Below are 21,362 nucleotides of genomic sequence, written 5' to 3'. Positions count from 1 at the left end.
AGGGTCAATGATATGAGCTGTGAAATGACCGAAAAATGGACACTGTTGTCCCTCTCGATCTGAAAAGCCTTTCAATTAACGCTCCTCGTGGCCTTCTTTGGAGCGCGATCTGCCCAGATACCCGTGGTATACGTAGTAGGTATGGCATATAGTAAGGGTATATGGGATAACTGATGTAGTAAATGATTGGAGAGCTTACACATGGGCTTTAGTTGCGAGATGAGTTCCTCCTTGGTCCATTCTTTCTTTTCGCCCCAAAGCGAGACCGAACTGGCGATGACCAATTTATTGTCATCCGGATACGGAACATTCAAGTAGTGAACCAAGACAATGTCCGGATTCTGGAAGAAGAAACCCATGAAAAGGTAACCTAAGTTGGCGGTTTGTTCAACGTGTCACGAGTCAGGTTTTTACAATACCTGCAAAAGCCAATAGCATCGTCGGTGGAATGTGGGGAGAATAGCTGAATGAACATAGCAACCATAAATGCACTGAAACAAAGAGCGGAAACACGGGTCTAATTCGGAGACCCTCGCTTTTGTTTGGCTAGAGAAAAACATAGTACGTAGTCTGTCGTCCATGTGCTGGGACATTAATTAGCTTTTTTTTAAATTATCACTGCAGGTCATTCAATTTTCAATTCAACAATGCGTTTTCCGCATCGTTCAATTAAATTGCATTGGAATCGGTGTTGGAGACAGCCCGTTGTGACCAATTAAGAACTAACAAAATAACAAGCAATTTATTTTGACAGTTTAACGACTTGTTTAAGGTAATTGTTAAAGTGGTGGCGACCCCAAATCAACTGCAACATGCATTAAAACCTTCGCTATCCTGTTAATAGTAATGCTTGGCTGTGGCTACAAATGCACAAGGTACGCGCTGTCGCTATCACTTTTTAAGTAGCTTTTCGATCTTTAAGCCGTATACAGAGATCTTGGCGCTCCCCTTTGAAGTTGTTCCTTTTCATAAATATTTATCAAATTTGAGCTCCATCTCGAAAACTGTTGCTCGAAATTGGCACGAGCCACTGGCTGGTTGGTTCTCCTCCGTTTTCGTTCCATTCAAGTGTGCCATGGTTCCTCTTCTAGGGAGTCTCTTTGCTTGGAGATTGCAAAGAAGAAGAATTGGGCCTGGAGAAACCGGAGGCTGCTCAACTGGGGTCGCCAGAGGTTCATTTTCCAGCAATATGACTTGAACAAGAGATGCCTGGAGGTGGATAGCCGTAAAAAAAACTTGGCTTAGGGGAAGTGGAAGCTGTTCTTTTGAGAAATGGTTTTAAAATTAAATATCCTCGGAAAGAGAGGAGAGTATGCAGGTAGCAGGGAAGTGTCGTTTTTTTCCCTCCTTCTCCATCTCTGCCTCTCTGTCTCTCTCTCCCCCCCCCGTTTTGAAATTTATTGGTTGTCCGGGGGAAAGAACAACAAGAAATATACCATAACTGGGACCGGATTCCCGAATTACTCGGGATTTTTGAGCGGGTACAAAGAGCTCACCTCCATTCCCTGGACTTTGAGCTTCATGTGGTCTTCTCTGGTGGTCTTGCCGTCTTTTCGTTTCTTCCAACAATACCCATCGCGTCGATAACGAACCTTCTTTCGTGAATACAACAACATCGATCCACTTTTGGGTCTGAAAACCAAGACCAAAAGAATTGAACGCATGATAAGGGTTACCTCTTATATTATATGGCACATTCTAGGCGCTTCATGAAAGTGGACTGGCTGCTTTTGTTGAGAGATCAATGTTAATTGACTCGAGAAACCTGAATATTGGAGGGAACCTAATGGAACATGGAGAGACTGGGACGAGAACCTAGGCAGAACCCATGGGCCAACAAATCAAACTCATTGACAGCCTTTCTTTCAATTACGGTAGATTCAAAATCATTATAGTAGATTTTGTTTTGTGGCAGTGCTTTGTTCCAGTTCGTTTCAACATAACAACAAAGAATCAAGCATGTTGAAAGGATCTTAGATGGGTAACGGACTGTAGTCGGAAGAGGCAGTTGTTTTGGAGTGTGTGTGTGTGTGTGTTTTCTCAGGTTGATCCACTGGCTACATTGGCTACACTGGCTACAGACGTGGGTAGCTCTTTTCTGAGTTCTCTCGGACTGGCCGCGAAATAATCCCAAGCAGAAAATTGTGCCAGAAGACAAGTAGTGGAAAGGAAATTATTGGGATTTTTCTCCTTCTCCTTCTTCTCCTCCTTCTCTCTTCTGACTGACTGGCTCCTCTCTATGTCTCTCTCTCTCTCTCTCTGTCTTTCTCCTTCTCTCCAATTCTTCCTCCTCTTTCTTCTTATTCTTATGGCGGGTCTGTTTACTGGTTTACTGGCTTGGGTGGGCTTTGGTAGGTTGTGTTTGGTCTGGTCTGGTGTCCAAAGATTGAAGAGCTCACAATTAGGCTTTTTGTCGGCAATTCTTTGCCGCTCATGGGGTATTCTGGACCCGCGGAATTGTTCCGTGCAAAAGATCCCCAAACCGTTCTTTCACCCCTCAAGAGGCTCTCATTTGTCTTTCTTTCCCCTTCGGCCCAGCTCTCCCTCTCTTTCTCTCTCTTTCTGTGTTTCTCTCCGTGTGAGTCCATCTCTTTTCCTCTTTGTCTCTCTACTATAGTGTATGAGGAAGGAGACGAAGAACAAGTTGCTTCTTATTTTCCAGCTATTTTCACACACGTACAAGAGATGAAAGAAGCGAATGATGTTGATGAGCCAAAATGCGCTCTTCTCCGTCTGTCTTTGCTCTGTTCTGCTCGTTCTTGACACTTGACGGCTGACACATTGTTTGCATTCATAATTGGGTTTGTAGTGTTGAACCTTTACATTATCGTGATGAAAGTCATGTGGAAGAGCATCACTTGAATCCAATTAATGCTGTCCTTGGGAGCGGAAGCAAGAGCAGGAGCAGCAACAAGAGTACAAAAGCAAGAGCTTGGGAGAGTTAGAGAGAGAGGACACACTAGTGTACGCACATATGCAGAGTGTACAATTCAAGCCATGGGACCCTCAAATCACACCAGTTTCCGTGTTTGTTGCCTATCCCCCTCCTGGAGGCAATCAGTCAGTACATGCACAATAACAACTGAAGTCAAGAAATGAAACAAGAAAAAAAAGAAACACTCTTTTTTATGATGGCCAATCCGATTATGTTGATGACCCGCATTGCCAAAACATTAGCACAAAACGCAACGATAATGACACACAAATTTGCCAGCATAAGCCAGTAGTAAGTGGCGTGAGTGGCTATACACGAGTGACAAAAAAACGAGACAAGAACTAGGTACTAAAGACACGCTCCGTTTCTTCCTAAGGAAAAATGGCCTGACTGAGATCGAAGGCGTGAAACGAGGGATGAGTTGTCACACTACATACAACTAACTGCCTTTGGTGATTGTCCTGATACGCAAAGCCATTTTGAGGACATTGGCAGTTTTGGAGGACCTACGTGTGCTATGCTTTGCTATGCTAAGCTATGAGTAGAGTTAGCTGTTGTTCCGGAAACTGAAAGTGCGCTCAAATGTGGCTTTTGAAGGAGTAGAAGTAGAGACAGCTGTACACAGCCCGAAAAGACCTTTGAAGACCTACGTCATCATTGGCTTTGGCCTTGATTGCGTTCATTTGAATCATTTCAAAGAAGTTTTTGGCCTTCCGAGGAACCTAGTTTCGTGTTCCATTCTATTCAGGCAAGAAGGCAAGCAGGCAGGCAGGCAGGCAGGCAGGCAGACCAATTGGGATCAAGGGGCATCCGATGATAACGGAGTGATTTACAACAACGAAAGAAGCGATGGTAATTGAGGAACGCCAAGGTCTTTATTCAAGTCTGCCACTTGAGTCCGTGGCAAGGCTCCTTCCTCTTTATTGTGACGTTGTTCAATTTGTTGTTGCAGCACTGGATTATTTTTCTAACACATTTAACTACATTTGCATAACGCGCATGATATGACCAAGCGTTGTCATAACGATATTCGAAGGTAGCACTTATTATGAGCAAAATAAAAAAAGCGTGTCACGTTTGCTTAAGTAATCACTCAAGTCACTTAACTGCCTTACCGCTGGTGGGAATGAAATCCCCAGTAGTTCAAGATGAAAACTTTTAATTCTGATTTGACTTTACATACATATAATATCTGATCCACCAACGAATTAGAGTTGGCGGATCTGGCTGTTCCTCTTCTTCTTTTTCTCTTTCTATTCTCCCAAGATTTACAACCCCCCAAAAGTTGTAAATATAGAAAGTTTGGACTCCCCCTTATGTCGATGGCGGTGGGCCGAAAGAAGAAGCCGAAGCTGTAGACAAAGTAATACTGGAGAAGACCACGAAGACGAAGACTGAGAGCAGCCAGTTCGGTTCTCTCTCACTCACTCACTTACTTACCCACCGGAGGCCAATGCCAAAGAGGTGGTTTCATGTCTTCGTTGAGGGCAATTTCTTTTTGATTCCAGGCTCAACTTTTGAAGGAAAAAAAGTTGGCATAAGAAGTGGACTTGAATGGATATCAAAGTTTCCATACCATCATGCACTAAGCACTGCCCAGGGCAGACGGTAGAAGTAGTAGGGAGCAAGAGTTGTTGTACTACTAGCACTAGTAGATGTATGTATGTAGTCGTGTGCACACGGTACGCATTATTCAATCCTTCTCAGGAGGCTTTGTCAGAGTTCTGGGAACGAGACGATTCTCTTCTTCGGCCTTTTTTACTCGGAAACTCATCGGTTCCAACACAGGAAGAGCATTTCCATACACTCTGTGACAGCATAGATAGATACATACTGTCCAGGCACACATACGACAGCTATAGGCATGGAGAAAGAAAGCTGGTGTCCATACGCTAAGGCTTTACCCTACCTACCTACCTACCTACCATCAATGTAGGTACTCGTTTGTATTTGATTCAAGGAAAAGCCGCTCCTTTGAGCTTTTGAGTAAGTGGCGGGTATCAAACTGGGGCCCGACGTCGAGGTGAGACGTTGTTGGACGTCTTTGCATTGGCCAGACATCTCAACTTTTCTTCAAAGATAGCGTTGACCGAGAAGTTTTGCTGGCTCAACCAAAACTGTATCATCTATGATCAAGCCGCGAGCCGGCCCCGGTCAAGACTTATTCGAATTACCTGACACAATGACATCATCGAAGGCCTTGAGCATCTGCCACACATCTTGCGGCTCCATACGTGCATGTGTGCATTCTTTTTATAATCTTACCTGATTTTGACCTCTTTGGAAAGCCAATCCTGATGTCTATCAAATGCAATCAGCATGGAAGCAATTTCCTGCAAATAGAAGAGAGAGGCACATATTGAGTAAACCAGCTAGAGAAGTACTCGAGGGCAAGACGTCGTCCTGACAGAACGAACCCTTGACACAGACATTTTCATTTTCATGTCCAGGTCCAAACACGACGAAGTGAACCTCTCCCAACCCTGAGGATCTCTCATTCAGTGTTTCCGCTCGACCGACGACGTGAGTGAGGCCTCTTGGTTCTCTTGGTTCTCCTGGTTCTCCTGGTCCCCTGACCCAGCTCAATTCCAAGAGGAAGATCGCCAGAGGAGCCAAGACCCCGAGGAGTTAGTTCTGATTGATAATGAGCCTGTCATTTCCCTTGAGAGTCAGAACCCTTCATCACGAAGCGAGGAGACCGCACTCCTCACTCCTCAATAGGTGACTGAACACGGACGGACGGATGGACTGACAGTCCATTGTTCAGCGGTTCGCTCAACATTCTCCATTGATCTCATCAACCACTTTGGGAGGTAAATCCCAAAGAACTCAAGAGACACGTCGCTCGAGCACGTCGTCGTGGCATGCCCACCTCTCTCTTTCACGGGGTGCGAATAACTAGCGGGGTCATTCCAGACAATTCCGGCCACTTATCAATTTGTTTTATTATATAAAATGCGCAAAAATGGATATCAATGTGATCGTTTGGCTTTTAATTGTACCGCATATACTGTAAATCTTTGAGACCAGGATGGACTCGTTGGTGGGTGGTTTTTCGCCCAGGTTCCCCTCCCTCCTAATGTTATCATGTTCTCGGTAGGAGGCTCAGAACAACGTTTTAGTGGCCCTCTGGAGGATTGACGCCCTGATTAGTTTCGTGGAGGTCGGATAGTCGGTCGGACAGTCTCTTCGGGACTGGCTAATTAGAACTATCACACCCGCCTTCTCCGTGGCGATTAATTCAGTAGCTTTTCACTCGACGTCCATACTAATACCCTCAAATCCGTCAAACAGCCAATTAATTATCCTCGAAAAGAGAGTCTCAGTCCGGCAGTCTGCTATTCTGTTTGTTTGTCTACCACGTACTGTATGTATCCATGGAGGGTTGTGAATGAACAGGATCTCTTAAGGATGTGAGGTTGCGCCAGAGAACCCTGTCTGTCTGTCTGTCTGACTGACTGACTGACTGGACGAAATAAATTCTATCTTGTTCCATCCCACTTACGAGACCTGGTGGGTTCTACTTCTTTGCCTCGTTTTCTTCCTCTTTTTTTTCGTCCATTTTGGCTGGAGGAAAAGGGCACAGCGGCGACAACGACGTTGAGGACTTTGGAGTGGAGATGGCGAGTGACTCTTGATTTTGGGCGTTGTTGGTGGTGGTGGTGGTGGTTCGTTTTCACAAAAGACCAAAGAAATCCGTCCTCTTTGTTGTGTGTTCCCTCGTTGCCTTTTTTTGTCAACAGCTTTATCGTTTGTTCGTTCGTTCGTTCGGTCATTCTACTACGTACAGAGCTTTAGTCCATTCCATTTGGTCGGGTGCCACTCAAGAGAGGAGGATCTCATTTTCTCTCTTCTGAGGTTGGTGAAAGGGAGACAGAGCGAGCAGGAGGCCAACAAGCGCTTGTTGGAATCTGAATTTCTCAAAGGCTCTGGATTCCGGTATCAAAGCAATCACAACTTGGAGGTCTCCTCTCTCGTCTTCTCCAGCCTTTGTGGTCGTCTTTCAACTCGTTTTAACACCTTTTATTTAGAGAGGAGACGAGAGGAGAGAAGAGGCGATCTTGGATCTTGGATCTTGGATCTTGGGTTGGGACAGACACTCACATTGTTCCAATGAGGAAACAGACATCCATCCATCCACTCGTAATACTTCCTCTTGTGGGCGGAATTAACTCGGCAACGCCCATGAGGACGGCTCGTCGAGACTAAATTAACCGGCCATGACATTCATCTATCTGTATGAGAGGCTCATAAGCTGTCAGGGCGTTTCGAATTAATCTTCATTTTTATTTGGAGCACTTTTTGGTGTGACACCAGGCAAAGAACGGAGAGGAACGAGAAAAAAGGGTGGGCGCCACATCGACCGTCATCCAGAGAGACGCCTAGAGTCTCGGGGTATGTTCGGTATGTTCAAGAACAAACCTCAGTCACGATGGTAGTAGACTTTATGCGCGAAACCGTTTCGAATGCAATCGAATTCTTCATGGCGGATCTGTCCGCTTCGCTCATCGATATGGACCCATCCCTATTAATTACCCTTGGCTCCTGTGCTCTTCACACTTCTAGATCGGTCTGTGCGTTCGGACACATAGTTTGTGCGAACGGCAGAGAAACGCCAAAAGCGACGAGGGATGTCGTCAAAAATTCCACTTGAGTCACTTCATCCCTTTCCTCAGTCTCATTGGACACTTCATTTGTCATGACATTTCTTTTTGCTCCCCGGCTCCAGTCCTGGGCCTCAGTCAACCAAGCAAATAACCAGTCTGCTAGTCTACCAGTCACATAGCTACCTTGTTCAGTCGTGGTACATTCGTTCTTTCCAGCTGAATGTGAATCTTTTTTTTTATTTTTGGTCCTCGTCTTGAGGCGTTTCCAGAGAACCAGGTTCGAAACTCGGGCTTTCCTCTCTGCGCTCACCACTGCCACTTATTTTGAAGTGTAAAACAAATAAGCCACGGCAAAAGCCTTGAGCTTTATTAGGAGAAAGATTTGTTTTGCCAAACCAAACAACATGCACTCTCGATGTATAATAGTAGGAGTATATGTAGGCGTGTACCCTCCATCCCACTCTTTATCCCGGACTGGCAGAAGTAGCAGAAGTAGCGGAGGTAGCAGACGTGGGATTCGTGGTGGTTGTGGGAATTCCAGCTGACCTCAAATTCAATCATAGATTATCCGTTTCGTGCGCCATTCTCAACCGATTACTTCTTTTCACTCATCGGTGGGAAAGTTCATCTTTCAGTTTCAATGACCTTTCCTCACAGGGGAGTCAGTCAGTCTTCTCACTCTTGACATCGGGTTAGTGGTTATCTGGCTTGCTGGCAATTGGGGAAGCCAGGCCCATTGGAATGAGCCTCTAATTAGCGTTAGCAAATCAACAAAAGCCGAGGCCTTCCCAATTGGCTGGAATGAAATGGGCAAATGAGTTTGAATTGAGTCCATGATCTTCTTGTTCATTTCCGTCCGGGCTCTTCTGGGTTTTGAGCTCTTGTTGCTAGTAATGCTGTTGTGGCCAAGAGTGGGCCACACTCAGTCAGAGCATCCATCCCTGAGTGAGTGTTGAAGGCTCCACTCCACTCCATCCACTTTGAAGATTCTTGACTGGCTTTTACACGCCTGGTTTATTCCTTGCATTCGTGCATGGAATAGTCAATGTCGATGTGGCCGTGGTGCCCGACGTGCCTCCTCCACTCTCCACTCTCCTCTTGCTTCTTTGTTACTCATTTCAAGGCACCCAAAACCACACACACGTACGTACAACAGCCTTCAATTCGTTGTTCCCATTCCCACCCACAAGAGACTCAATCTCTCGCTCGATGCTCGATGTTCTTGGACTGGGAAAACACCGAGCCAGACGCGTTCAAGAAGAGCGGCGGATTCGCTCTAATTTCAAATGCCGAAATCCATTACGATAATGAAAAGAAAGCGCGACCTTTCCCCTCCCTTAAAAAGCTTGAAAAGGCGAACCAGAATAACCATCAATCTTAGACACCAAATGCTCTTGAGTGTGGCATCGAAAACCCCACAAAAATGACACTTCTGCCTTAAGCCAAAAAAGAGCCAAAAAAGCAAAAAAAGGTTAGTGTTGTCTGAGCTCGTTTCCATTTTCCCCTTCAAATGACCATGAAGCAACTCCCAATTTCGGCATGCTGGCTGGGTAATTAGCATTACCATTTATGGCAAGTGAATCGCGTCCATTTCTTTTCCAACCCACGGGGTTCGACAGCCAAAAGGAGGCACCCCCCCTCCTCTCCCTTTTTGGGAAAAAACCCTTTTTTGGAAACCCCATTGGGATCTCTTCCAAGATCTCAAGTCCACAGACCGGGTTTCTTGAACTGACTTCTCCTTGAAAGTGAGACACACTCTATCTAAGGAGCACCACCCGTTTCGTGTGATTTCCATAAAACCATTTGGAAGCATTTCCTGTGCGGTAAAAATGCCCCCCACCAATCAGGTTATCCCAGAAAATATTTCGAACCAAACGACTGCTGTCATTTATTTACCCCCTTGGGAGTGCATTTACCAGAACACCATGGACCACCCATCCGCTTCACAGCCATCGGACAGAGTCAAGACCACCCACTTCTGGAGTAATTAGCTGGAAATGGACACAAGAAATATGCTTCGCCTGACGAGACTTGAACGGAAAAGATGGCGAAAAAGTTTGGCTCAAAATATGGATCATCTGTAGCCCTTTTCAACAAAAGCGCCACACCACCAAGAAAGGCTTCTTGGGATCCAATCGGGGAATGAATATGCATGGCACGGAATCGCTCCCTAAATCATCAGTGGGGATTTCCGTTCCTTATTACTTCCTCATCGTTCCCACTTTCCGATTTGAAACCGGCCCAAACCCAAGGGTTCCCGTGATCTCTTGTCCGAATATACGACTACCCAATGGTTGTACGAGCAAAAGAAATGGCTGACGAAGCAAGCCGTCGGCTGTTGGGCTTCCAATTGAATCAGAGCCTCGCTCTCTCTGAGTCCTTGCTGTGTCGCCCTTTTCTCCTGCTTCCAATGGGAAAGACGTGCCACGCAAGCGATCGGCAATGTGACAATAATGGCCATTTTGTCGCCCATTTTTACTGGCTGTTCGCCTCCACCTTTCCCACCCGATGACAAGAATATGCGTGTTCCATTCGTCTCATTTTATGGCTTCGTTGTTCCACGCAATGCCACAAGACCGTCGGTCGTGTGTATTTGTTTCCCTGACAAGACGGAATGCAATGGATGCATTTTCGCTCGACGGGATGGAGGGACCTCGCAGGTCTGCCTGCCTGCCTGTCTGTCTGTCAAAAACTTGAAACTTGGTGCTACCCTGCTCGACCTTCAGTGGTCCAAATCATTCCGTTCAATGGGGTGCGTGGTGGAGGGCCGTGTTCCTCATCAGAGGCAACGAGCGCGTCTTATTCCCAATGTGCCTTGGTTTCTGTCTCAAATTTGATGAACAAGAGATCCTTCGAGGACGGCCGGGCCGAGAGATGATGATGATGATGATGATTTTGATGAAGAAAACGAAGAAGAAATAGAGGAAAAGTGGAGCATTTCGGATGAAAAGCGAAGATCTTGTGCGCAGTTCCGGATCTGTTCCAATTCCAAAAGAATTGCATGCACTGAACATTGAACCAACCCCAATTGTATGTATGTAAGGTAGCGGTGGTGGTATGGCTCCCTCATCCGACAATCCGTTCCCTTCTGAAAAAAAACTCGAACCAAAGGAAACTTCGTGAAGGAGCCTCCAACAAAATGGAACCACGGCATGCTCTCGTTGTTGTCAAGCCCCAAATAGTGCCCGAATCGCTTGTGGATCCATCACAAACATGTTGGCAAATAAACGATGCATATCAATCTGAGCCGTTAGCAAATTGGCCACCATTGATCCCCAGCCAACACGTGGGCTTGAACGACGACGATTGAAAAGTGTGCCGAGTCTCATTCCACCCAGGTGGTGCGAGCGATGGGATTGATGGCAACGGGCACCGGGGCCGGTAATGACTTTGAAGACGAGATCGAAGCGTTGGCGGGACCTAACCTCATCTCTTTCTCATAAGCTGGATCCCCAAAGGTACCACCACTACCTCCATTCCCACTCCGTCTTCTTCTTCTACTTCTTCTTCTGTTCCTTCTTCTTCGGACAACCTCACCTAGTCAGTAGCTCAGTGGTGCTTTAGTGTACTATGTGATAGGAGAGAAACAGTTGCGAATAATGTCTTGGCACAAACCCCTGGGACGAGCTCGTCGTCCCATATTATTGGAATCGCTGGTTTTCTTCCTTCTGTCTTCGTCGTCGTCCTTCCGCCGTAATGGAACGGAACACTTTTTCATTACATCTCATTATTTGTTCCATTGCCTCCTTTGCCTCCTTCGCCTCGTTCGCCTCGTTTGCCTCGTTCGCCTATCCTGCCAAGAGGGGAGCCACAAACTCCGTGAGAAGAATGATGCTAATAATAATCATAAAAAGAGCCAATTGGTCCATAATGGCTTCCATCGGGAGAGACACCGAAATAATGCAGAACGACCGACTAATTCTCTCCCTCGTTTTTTCGCTCTGGACCAGGCAAAAAAAAGACCTACAGCTTCCTCCTCCACCACTACTACTACTACTACTAGAAGCACAGTAAACATACTGGCCACACGGAGAGTCGAATCGAGCCCCCCGACCATTTTAGTATGTGATCTTCACTCGGAATGGTCTGGAAGCCATCCAAGTGATTCACAGCCTCATAATTGTGGTTGTGGTGGTCCAAATTCCGGGTAAACTATTTGCTCTTACCACAAAAAAGCTAAGACAGCGAGATTCGCTAGCCGAAGCATTTGTGATAGAAAGGCCTCTTAAATACCAATTCATGACCAAAACAACATGTTGTCTCTGGACGACGTGATTGGTCGAGATCAGGCTCCGTTTGGTGGGCAGAAAACCTGTTGACCTGTTGACCAGATAGAAGATTCCCCAGAAGGTACAATGGGGAAAGTGCTCGTTTGGCAAACAAATCATGCATTTCAATTGATCCAAATTTGTTAAGGTCATTTGGACCCGAGGGGGATTTGCCAAAGAATCTGGCCTTTCGTTATGTTCAAGGGGAAAGGTCGTGTAATCTGATTTTATTGGTCTGACTCGCGGGCTTGATTGTGTAGTACCGGGAGAATGGTAATTGAGATTATGAATTGCTGGGGAAAAAAGAAGTTGACAGAGCTATAAAGATTACAGGAAACACTCGGAACTGGGGAAGAAGCAATTTGCTATCATGGCAAAAAAGGACTCGAAGAAAAAGTTGGAATACCACTGGAAAGACAAGGCTCGTCGCCGACCAAGAACGATAAAACAGAGAAGCAGAAAGGCAGGGAGCACCAAATGAAGAGGAAACAACTCAGGCGAGGTCTGGTTCGTGTTTGCCAGCCATTTTCGAATCAAATTTGTCGTGTCATTTCAAACGAAGATGGATCCTGGGCTGGGCCACGATCAAGTCCGCCGAAAATGGACGCCTTAGAACAACAACATCAGGAAAAAGAAGAAAGAGAAAAAGCATCCTCCTCCTTCTCCTTCTCCTCTCTTCATGATTACCTCGGTCCAATTTTTTGGACCATGGATCTCCTCTGGGTGATCCACCCGGACGAGAACAGTAAAGAAGAGGACGAGGACGGGGACGAGGAGGAGGAGGTTACGTTTATTACAAAAGAGTTGATGAATGGCTCGCCTTGAATGTGACCTCTTCTTCGTCAGAAGTTGTTGTTGTTGTTGTTGTTGTTGAAGGTGGTGTTGTTGTTGCAGTTCCTCATAACGGCGGGCTCGTTTTTTTCTGCCGAAATCTTGTCGTTTGGCTCTCAAGAAAGAGGTCCAATTGGGGCGTTCCATTGGCTCTAGGTGCTCACTCATCTCTCTCTCTCTCTCTTTCTCCCTAAAGGGTCTCGACGAAGGGCATCATTTTGGCCCCGTTCAAGTTTTTTCATTACTTTTTTACCCCCCAGAATCCATCTTCCAGGTGACATCCACATCATATCCTACTTGGCTCGAATTGCTGGCTAGCCCTTGATTTTTGATAAGCGACGAGCAGTAGAAGCTAAGAGAGAGATCACCGAATACAAGTTGAATAGGGTGATCCAAAAAAACAACTCGGCTGCTCATCCATCTCAGTAGTTGGAAGAGGCACAGTATTCGTCCAGTATTGACTTTGGCAGGGATGGTCTCTGCCAATTGTCTCATTTGGAAAGCAAGTTTCCCAGAGCGGTTTGTTCTTAAGCTGGTGATGCACAATCTACGATATTCAGTTAATTAATTGCATCTATCTGTTTGCGCATCCGCTCGCAGAGTCAGCCCCGCTCATCCCGGATGATCTCGTTTTGCAAATTTTGATCTCAACCCTCCTCGCTCCTCCGTCGGTAGAATGAATATCTGTTCCAATTAATGAACCCAAGGCACAGAGAGGAACACGAGGAATAAGAAGGAGGAGAGCAATAATACTAACAACAACAACATCTACAACGCTCATTTGGTTTCATTGTCAAATTCTCATCTGAGCGGCAAGACTTGGATCAACCCGTAGAATAACCGTCAAAAAGCCAGAGAGAACCAGCCAAGACACCGACGCAAGTCAGGAGTAACAAACAGAAGGAGGCCGACAAGGAGAAGGAGGAGGAGGAGGAGGAGTGTCTCTCCCATCCAAAGTTTGGAAATGAAACTTCCGTCAAGCAAAATTTAGCGCAACAAAACACCCCTCGAGATCGTAAGAAAGCCGGCCAAAATGCACGCCAAAGACCCACGAAACTTTTCTTTCATCCATTCATTCACTCACCACCAAAACTACCAACACCACCAACAACGACAACAACAATAACAACGACAACGACATCCACAACAATAACAACAGCGGAAGAAGCAAGCAAGCACCACCACGTGGCTTGATTTCACGGGAAACGAAATCCAAGCCTGGAATTTCCTTGCGTTCTTCCTATTTAGGCTCCAGAAGGTAAAAATGACGGGATGCGCTTCCAATGAAACAGGCTTGGTTGGCATTGCCGAAGAACTCCAAAGTACGGAAAAAGTCAGGGATGGATGCCCAATGAGATATGACAGAGCACGTAGTCAAAGAATACATATGAACATAACCTTCTCCATTTGGTTGAATCATCCTTAGCAGCAGTACTACTGTCCTGTTGGTGTATTCAGAGGCAAGATACCCAATGATTGGATTCTGATAAAAATCCTCCCTTTCAAGGACTCGAGTTTGCACAATTGCCCACAAGTTTCGGCTCAATTTCTCTTTGATCGGAAATCTTTGGGACCAGTCCAACCAACCGCTCTTCTCAGATCTAGCCAGCATTAAGCAAACAATCCCTGGAATTCCCGGCTCTTAACCATTGGCCATTACGAGGAGTCAGGCGGGCGGGGCTCAAAGTTGCGAGGCGTGTCCTCGGATCTTGTTGAGACACCGTCCCGCACCAGCCACTCGCAGCATGTTCGCCCGTCCAATAGCACATAGTACACCAAACAGTGCATACCATGAATATCACAAAACGTGTCTTTCGTTCCTTGTTTGGACTGTTGACCTATTCGGTCTCAATCATCGCCAAGTTGGCGACAAAATCATCCTCAAGACTACTGTGAAAAAGCAAGCATAACTGGAGTATAGTGTACATACTATATCAGTCGAGGGTAAAGAAAAGCAATATCGGCAAAATGCTCCCTTCGTTCCGTTTTTTTCTGTGCTTTCGCTTCGCTCACTTTGTGAGACAAATGGTCGTGGGGAGTTGGATACTTGAAGTCTTGTACAATGGACAATTTGACGGGAGTTTTCAGTGGGTATCGTACACCCTAATACAGAACGTCGTTCCGGTTGATTTTGAAATCATATTTCCATGTTGAATGTACAGTATTTACAAAGATTTGCTAAGAAAACACAATTTTTAGAGTATTTCTGGCTTCAGATTTGTCATGTCATTTTGAGCTTTCGTAGAAGGCGCGCTCGTTTATGAATGCAGCAAAAAGATGGACAAAATATTGTTTCAAGATGAGGCACTCGCTTTCGATGAAATTTAGTTTGTGGGTGTTCTCTGGTCTCAATAAAAGTGGCATCGTACTCCTTCGAAAGCAACTGACGTCAGCCAAACAAGTCTTTCATTTTTGACTACCTAAAGCACTCTGATTGCAAACGTTAAGAAAAGTGGGGCAAATTTACAGTGCATCACGGTGTATTGAATAATGGTTTTCAGATCAAAAGTGAACGAAGAAGTATTTTTCAACTCAGAGCTTGCTTTTTTTGTCATTGGATTGCCGTTCATTTCAGGTTATTTAAGGGGGGCAATTAAACCAGTATGGAAAAGAGATAAGGACCGATGTTTCATCGGTGATCTGTAGATCCGGCATCCAAGGATCAGCAAGATACCGTGGTGTGTGTGTGAATGCTGTCTCCTTTGGCGAAACACCCAAAAGTGATCCTACTTTTGTGGCATAAACTGTTGAAATATTTTCACCAACCCAACTGAGAGCTCTCCTTCAACTTCGAAGGAGTGTACTTACTCTCTGTAGGTGTGATTTCAAGTGATATTGGAAACCATTTTCTCTATCTGTGTGAGCCTTAGTTTCGCCAACACAGCCAAGCACATAATTAAGACTGGTTAGAGGCCAAATGCTTAATCATATTAACCATCCATCCGTCTACGGATTGAGCTATTTGACAGGTCTTTGAAAATAAAGTAATGTCCAGGACCATATCCACTAAAAGCAATGTCTTCTGGCATCGACGAGGGATTGGCACGGTCTGTTTAAATCTCTTCAAAGCTATTGGGAGGTCATATTCACAAGTCTGAAACAAGTGACCTCCCAATGGGAGAGAGGTTGCGTGCACGGAGTCCATGCATTGGTCCGCTACAGGGGGCTAGCCGTAGAGGCTAGCTGACCCTTTTGGTGGCATCAAGTGAGAAAACCTGCAGGTTGGTTGCGCGCACAGGATCATGAACCTCGACCGTTTGATCAAGTGGTCCTGCCAGGAAGGCTTCTTGCACCAATGTGATTACGATTTCTTCTCCTACCCGGCTGAAGTGGGTGTATTGGACGAGAGCACGTCGCTTCTCAACTCGATTTTAGCGATCTACAATAGTCCGATCCAACATGGTATATGATTGGTTGTTCTTGCCTATTACCCGGCTGCAGTCAGCCTGTGCTGAACCCAGTGTCACGTACCTCATTAGTGTTCCATCGGTGGCGTTGAGTGGGGAAGTGATCAGACTTGGGAAGAGACTCGAGGCTCTCCGGGAGTTTCAAGGGTTCGCCATCTGGAAAAACGCAAAAGGAGAAGAGTTTTTTCATTAAATTATTCTCAAGCATCTTTAGAAGAGTACCCTCAGAAGACCCAAGCATACGTTGAGTCAAGCAAGATCTCGGGGCGAAGGAGGGGTGGGACGGGCCTCAAAACATGGACTGGATCCACCATAGTTACTTTTCTAAACCCAACTTGTACGAACATTGCTTCGTTTATGTACGTAGATTGATTATAAGGGCGAACAATGAGCAAACGGATTTTTTTTCTTTCAGCAATAGTGTCATGCGTTAGACATCTAAAGTGGCACAAAATAAATTTGCATCATATTTGACAAAGTGATTGAATGTGAAGATGCCCTAACTGAAGTATGAAATTCTTAAATAACCTTGCTACGAGTTAAGCACGACCTCTCGCTGAATAGGACTCTCGATGCAGAGTTTCGCCAACTGAGATTTCATTATTGGGCCACGGTTCTCTAATGTACGTAATGCCTCAAACTGCCTTAGATTGACAATGGCTCGGAACTTGATGGATTAGGTTATGAAAAAGAGCCTTTTTTGCCGATGAACTTCCGCACGAGGCGGCAATCACGCCCGTGGATCTTGATAGGATCCAAGAGGAGAGTGAAAGATTGTTAGAAATTCGTGTAACCTCGTGCGTGGGTGTATGATTATTCCACAGACGTTTTTATTTGACAGTCAGGCCACAAAACACCTGACAGGTTATCGTCAATCTGTAGATTGCAACTCAATTCGAATCGATTTGGGGATTCCTTTTTTTTGACGGTAAAGTGGTGCTTTGCGTCTTCACCATTCAGTGTTGTTTGTTCTAAAACGAGAGGAACATTTCAACCTTTCATTCCACTTAACCATTCAATTTCCTCTTTCATTCTTGATTGAATCCAGCCCCCCCCCTTCCCCTGAAAAAAAAACTGCTCCTACATGTGGGACTAGGAACAAATGCTGCCCAAGGCTTCGGAAGCCCTTTTTTCACGGACGACAGGGCAAAAGCCGCGAGGTCCCAAATCTCTCGACGAAAATGTTGGCTGTCGAGATTGGAAAATTGAATTCCCCTTGAATTCACTTAAATACACGATGAAGGTGGATGGAAGGATGGATGGATGGATGGATGGATGCTTGGTTGGTAGGTTGGTTGGTATGGAGCAACGACGAGATTTCATTTCTCTCTCTTTCTCTCGCTGTCGATCTTGCGAGGACTCAAATTTGAGGAGCTTTCGCCAAAATGAGAGCTGAGTGCATTTGGAGGAGCCATTCCAAAGTTTACGGTTCAAGTGGTGTTTGTCACCCTGGAGATCAGAAAACTTTCCAGATACCATCAACGTCGCCAACCAAACGAAGCCTCAATTCAGCCACAAAATCGAATTCCAAACGGACAAAAATGGATGGATGGATGGATGCATTTCTCTCCACCCAACAAACCAAACCCCATTCATGCAACCAACCAATGTCAAAATATGCCCTTCATGAATGACAGCCAACCAACCAACCAATCACAATAGAGAAGTGGTGTCCCACGAGGAGGCGATCAGAGCAAAATAACTCATTCGAGTTCCCATGACAAATCTCATGATTGGACGTGAAAGGCGATCCTCATTCCAAAAGAGAGGGCTGACAAAAATTGCTAGTTATGAGAGAGCTCCTCCCTCGGAGTCACCCAAGGGTGATTTGATTGTCTCACAGGCAAATTTGGCCAACAAACTCATGGAATGTCAGGCAAGGGTTCGCTCTCTCCTAATAGTCTTATGGTGGCCAAGTTGACAGTGCAACCTGACCAAGCACTGGTCCACCGTAAATTGTACATTCATGAGGAAACTTGCTCACCTCGCTCACCACATTGGTCTGACAGAGCTTTCGGAGAGGGAGGGGAGACAGAGAGAAAGAAGGAAGAAGAGAAAGAAAGACAGAAAGAAAGACAGACAGAAAGAGATGATGTACGGAGCTGTCCCGACCAAAGAGGCAAATTTATGTCAAAAGTTTCCTGCCAATTTTACTCTCCTCGTATTTCCAGCAATTACTATTCCGTGACTGTGTGTGTGTGTGTGTGTGTGTGAGTCTCTTTCTTTCCATCCCACTGAGAGGGGTGAAGAGCGAGTGTGGAACCCTTGGAATGAACTTGGTTCCACATAACGTCTTCAGATTGAAGCTAAATTTACCCACTAACGTGGACAGAGGGTAGGAGGGCCTCCCATTGGCGGGTTCAGGCCACGACAATTAATGGCATGTCTCTGGGGCCAATACAAGTGGGACGAGCTTACATCGCTTAGACAGAAACAGCGTGCTCAAACACGATTGGTTCCAATTGGGAGTGATATTTTCCTGTTCAGTCGGTGATACTCATTTCATCGAGGGTGCTTGGAATCACCATTAATATCCAATGAGAATCAAATTGCCATGGATCCCATCTGTACGCACCCAAGGGTTCTTCTGCCTGTCCAACCCAAAGAAGCCCTCCTCAAAGTGGGAAGAATCAGTGCCCTCCAGAGAGTTTCCCTCATCATCTGGCAAACCAAATGGACCTACCTCGACCTCGACCACAAGGGCTTCTTCCATGTCTAACCTGCCACTTGGACAGAATAAGAGAAAGAGTGAGAGAGAACAGCCAGCCAGTGAGAGTAAGAAAAAAAATCCCCACCAAATTGTGCAATCATCGCTCCATGCATCTTAAATGAAGTCAGGACGAGGAGGATATCAGGAAAACTCGCCAATTTATAAGAAAAAATATCCAAATAGGCCTACCTACTACTATTACTATTATTATCATTACTATTAGTAATGATACTGGTCGGTTCATTGGAGAGATATCATGCGGTCCGGTCGTGGTCGACCAACCCATCATCCTGAATCGTTGAGTTCAAATTGCGTATGGAGAAACCGCTTGATTTTATGTGGCCTTTTTGCAAAATTCTAATGGCCGCTCGCGGTAATTACTCACCAAACCAGACGTCAGACCATGACGATCTTTATTTGATGCGTTGTTTTTGACTCATTGACTTAATTTGCCGTGAAATGAGGAATTAGCGACTTCAGACCTGCATTAATATCGAATATAATGAAAAAGAAAACCAACTAAGACCGATGAAGGGTGGGTTCAACCCGTAATGGCATTGGTCAGAATTCAAGGGGCTCAAAATTTGGTGCAATGCAATTTGAGCATTTCAGAATGTGGCCATTGATCAGGCTGTTGATCCCAATCATCCCCTTTAATCTGCGAAAGAATGTCGGCCACTCAGTCATTAGGAGGATCCAGAACAACTCGTTCCCCACCGATGCATTGCATTGGTCGAAAAAGACGTGTATGTTACCGTCTCCTATCATTTGGTACGTACGTTTGTAGCACGTGGACCAGGCCTCAACCGAAGGATGAATCAAAAAAGGTCAATAAGAGCACAGCCAGAGACCAGACCCCAAACTTCATCCTAAGAAGGTTACCTGACTCGGACTTGGAGAGCATGGAAATGGTCCGATCCTCCTGTGAAGATATTCTATATGCCGGGACAAGCCGGAGTTGCCTTTGGCAACCACATCAAGCTAGCAAAGTTGGTGTCAGGAATATCATTTTCCCACCTCCACCGCCACCTCAGGGTTCTAAACGACACTGTAGTTCTTCGTTATTACTTGGCTGGAATTCCAGTCCGCCTTCCATAGACAGATAAAACTGACAGTTGGCTTGGCGGGGGACATTCATCGAAAGGCCTTCAAATGGAGATCCTAACAAGACTGTTGTCATTGTAGCTTGAGCAATAAGCATGTCATGGAGAGAGAGACTGACAAAAGACACCCGTTAGCTATCAATATCGGATAGCACTCTTTCAATGACATTGGATAATAGGGTCTGAATGATTGGAGGTGGCCCACGGCGAGCAGGCTCCGTCACGGCTGGGCATTAATGAAATATGAATAGGGACGAGACAGGGTCCACTGGAATGGGAAATTGTTCCCGTTGCAAAAAAACGGGAAGACGAAAACTTCGTGCCACGATTTTACTTTCATCCTCCAGGATCGTCAAATTCCCTTTGCTCTTCACGTTTCGTCCATAAATTCCTATTCATTGAGTTCCAAGTGTCCGAGAAGACCAACCAGCCCTGAGGCTTCTTGTACACTTTTAAGACTCGAGTCCCATTTTCCTCCTCCTATCTAAAGTACTTCATGACCAGGAGAGCGAGGTATATTTCAAGTTTCTCGTCACACTCGGGGTGAAATGGCCCTGTGTTTGTTTGTATTCCACCAATTGCATGTGCGTATATCACTTTGCAAGCACCTATAACAACCATTGAAGATGATGGCGACCAAGTGACCTTCTTTCACTAACTTAAAGACCGACCAGCTAGGAACCGAGTGCCAAAACCCAACGGGGCTGATTGGAATTGGTGAGGGTACTCTCAGACACATAAAGCGCTTTCTTGCAGTGGCCAGTGGACTTCTCCTCTCCATCTCTTTCTCAGACCCCGTTTGAAACCGAAAAGTCATGAGAATAAGGACGAGGGCAAAAGGAGCGAAAAAGAGAATCATGGCTCTCCAGGGTCCATCGAACACCTATCGAGAAGCCCTTCGCCAAGCACGGGCTTGTTGTGTGCCAAACCTCCACCATCATGGACAGTGAGGGAGTGACTCAGTGAGTGAGTGAGTGAGTGAGTGAGTGAGTGAGTGAGTGAGTGAGTGAGTGAGTGAGTGAGTGAGTGAGTGAGTGAGTGAGTGAGTGNACTTACACAATTGCTGATCCACCTCTCTGACCAGAACCGCCCGAACTGATCTACAATGGGCTCTCTATATAGTCTACGATGATGCAACCAGCCATGGTTGGTCCACCCACCCGAGTGTTCCCTTTCCAAATGGCATTATGGCCAGTCAGAGCGAGCAGACAATTATTCATAATGAAGTGTGCATTCAAGTCCACTCGAAATTTCAATGAAGTTGCCGTGCTTCCTTTTTTTCCTCGTGTTCCCCTTTTGTCAGTGGCTGCAACGGTCCAAACGATGAGAGGAGAGGAACAGGCCAAGCAAGCCTATGTAGTACAGTGGAATAGTTCTGTTGTTGAAGTTGTAACTATACCAGTGGTGGCAGTGGCACATGGATGAGAGATAAAAGTTTGGTTGTTGTTCCTCCGTTGCTGCACGGTGGTAGTGAGAGTCCATTGGAACATTGTCGCGGGGA

General features: G+C 45.8%; 1 protein-coding gene across 5 annotated transcripts in view; it reads right to left on the bottom strand.

Annotated features, from left to right (window-relative positions):
* The window catches only part of LOC131882543 (calmodulin-binding transcription activator 1-like), a 64,635-nt gene that overhangs the window by 11,146 nt on the left and 32,127 nt on the right, over positions 1–21,362 (bottom strand). For 4 of the 5 annotated variants that reach the window (XM_059229724.1, XM_059229719.1, XM_059229723.1 and 1 more), the window contains exons 2-6: positions 16,113–16,204; positions 5,201–5,268; positions 1,497–1,632; positions 420–491; positions 200–341 (exon numbers count right to left, since the gene is read on the bottom strand). In XM_059229724.1, the coding sequence (XP_059085707.1) occupies positions 200–341; positions 420–491; positions 1,497–1,632; positions 5,201–5,256 (406 nt within the window). In that variant the 5' untranslated portion in view covers positions 5,257–5,268; positions 16,113–16,204. Of the gene's footprint in view, positions 1–199; positions 342–419; positions 492–1,496; positions 1,633–2,325; positions 3,013–5,200; positions 5,269–16,112; positions 16,205–21,362 lie in introns of those variants that run through there. The other variant, XM_059229721.1, reaches the window with a different exon arrangement.

Source organism: Tigriopus californicus, chromosome 6, assembly GCF_007210705.1.
Source record: "Tigriopus californicus strain San Diego chromosome 6, Tcal_SD_v2.1, whole genome shotgun sequence".
NCBI classification, from domain to species: domain Eukaryota; kingdom Metazoa; phylum Arthropoda; class Copepoda; order Harpacticoida; family Harpacticidae; genus Tigriopus; species Tigriopus californicus.
Note: the sequence above shows the minus strand (reverse complement) of the source record. Positions and strands in the feature narration are given on the sequence as shown.